General features: G+C 54.7%; 1 protein-coding gene across 2 annotated transcripts in view; it reads right to left on the bottom strand.

Annotated features, from left to right (window-relative positions):
* The window catches only part of SLBP (stem-loop histone mRNA binding protein), a gene marked incomplete at its 5' end in the record, with an annotated part of 25,046 nt that extends 24,496 nt beyond the window's left edge, over positions 1–550 (bottom strand). For both annotated transcript variants that reach the window (XM_014589496.1, XM_014589495.1), the window contains 1 exon segment: positions 434–550. In XM_014589496.1, coding sequence (XP_014444982.1) covers positions 434–550 — 117 coding nt within the window.
* Positions 551–749: the final 199 nt, after the last annotated feature.

The following is a 749-nucleotide window of genomic DNA, read 5'->3' on the forward strand; positions in this document are numbered from 1 at the left end:
AAAAAAAAAAAACCACCAAAGTTCTGTTTAAAAATATATGTATTTTATATATAACCTATCGTTTATATATGTGTGTGTGTGTGTATACATGTATGAAACATACATCATGAGGGAACTTTATGTAAAATACGAAATTAAACGAGAAAAATAATAGTTCACGAGTCTCTGACATTCTCCCCCGGGACAAGAGTTCACTGATGACCGACTGGAGTGGAAACCAGCTTTGCAGACAGTTACCACCGGGACGAAGTTTCTGACGCCTGCCCGCCAGAGCCTTGAACCAACCGGAAAGACGCTGGCAGAAATAAAAGGAACCCAGACCTACCTGACTCATCTAGGGATCTTCTGAAAAAGGGAGCAATGATGAGATCCCTAACAAGCCCCTCCACACCCCAGTGTCCAGACCCCCAGTCACGAGCGGGTCAAGGCCCACCTCTCAGGTCTGCAGTCGGTGCCTCGGAAATCGCCCTCTTCGACATCCTCAGGCTCCCGGCGCCTCCCGTCGGCTCTGCGTTTTCGTCCGAGGCTCCACCTCGCAGGAGACTGAGGGCTGCGGGCAGAAACCACCGTCAGCAGGCAAACACCCGCGTCCTGAATGGCCCGAGGACCCCCGCCCCCACCCCCACACGACCAGACCCTGGCCCCGGGTGGCCCCAAGATCTCCACCAACAACCAGCCCAGCCCACCCCACGCGCCCGGGACTAGGCTGTGGACTCCTATGGCCGCGCGGCCCCGCCTTACCTGGCGTC

The sequence above is a fragment of the Tupaia chinensis genome, unplaced genomic scaffold, assembly GCF_000334495.1.
Source record: "Tupaia chinensis unplaced genomic scaffold, TupChi_1.0 Scaffold000360_1, whole genome shotgun sequence".
NCBI lineage: Eukaryota > Metazoa > Chordata > Mammalia > Scandentia > Tupaiidae > Tupaia > Tupaia belangeri.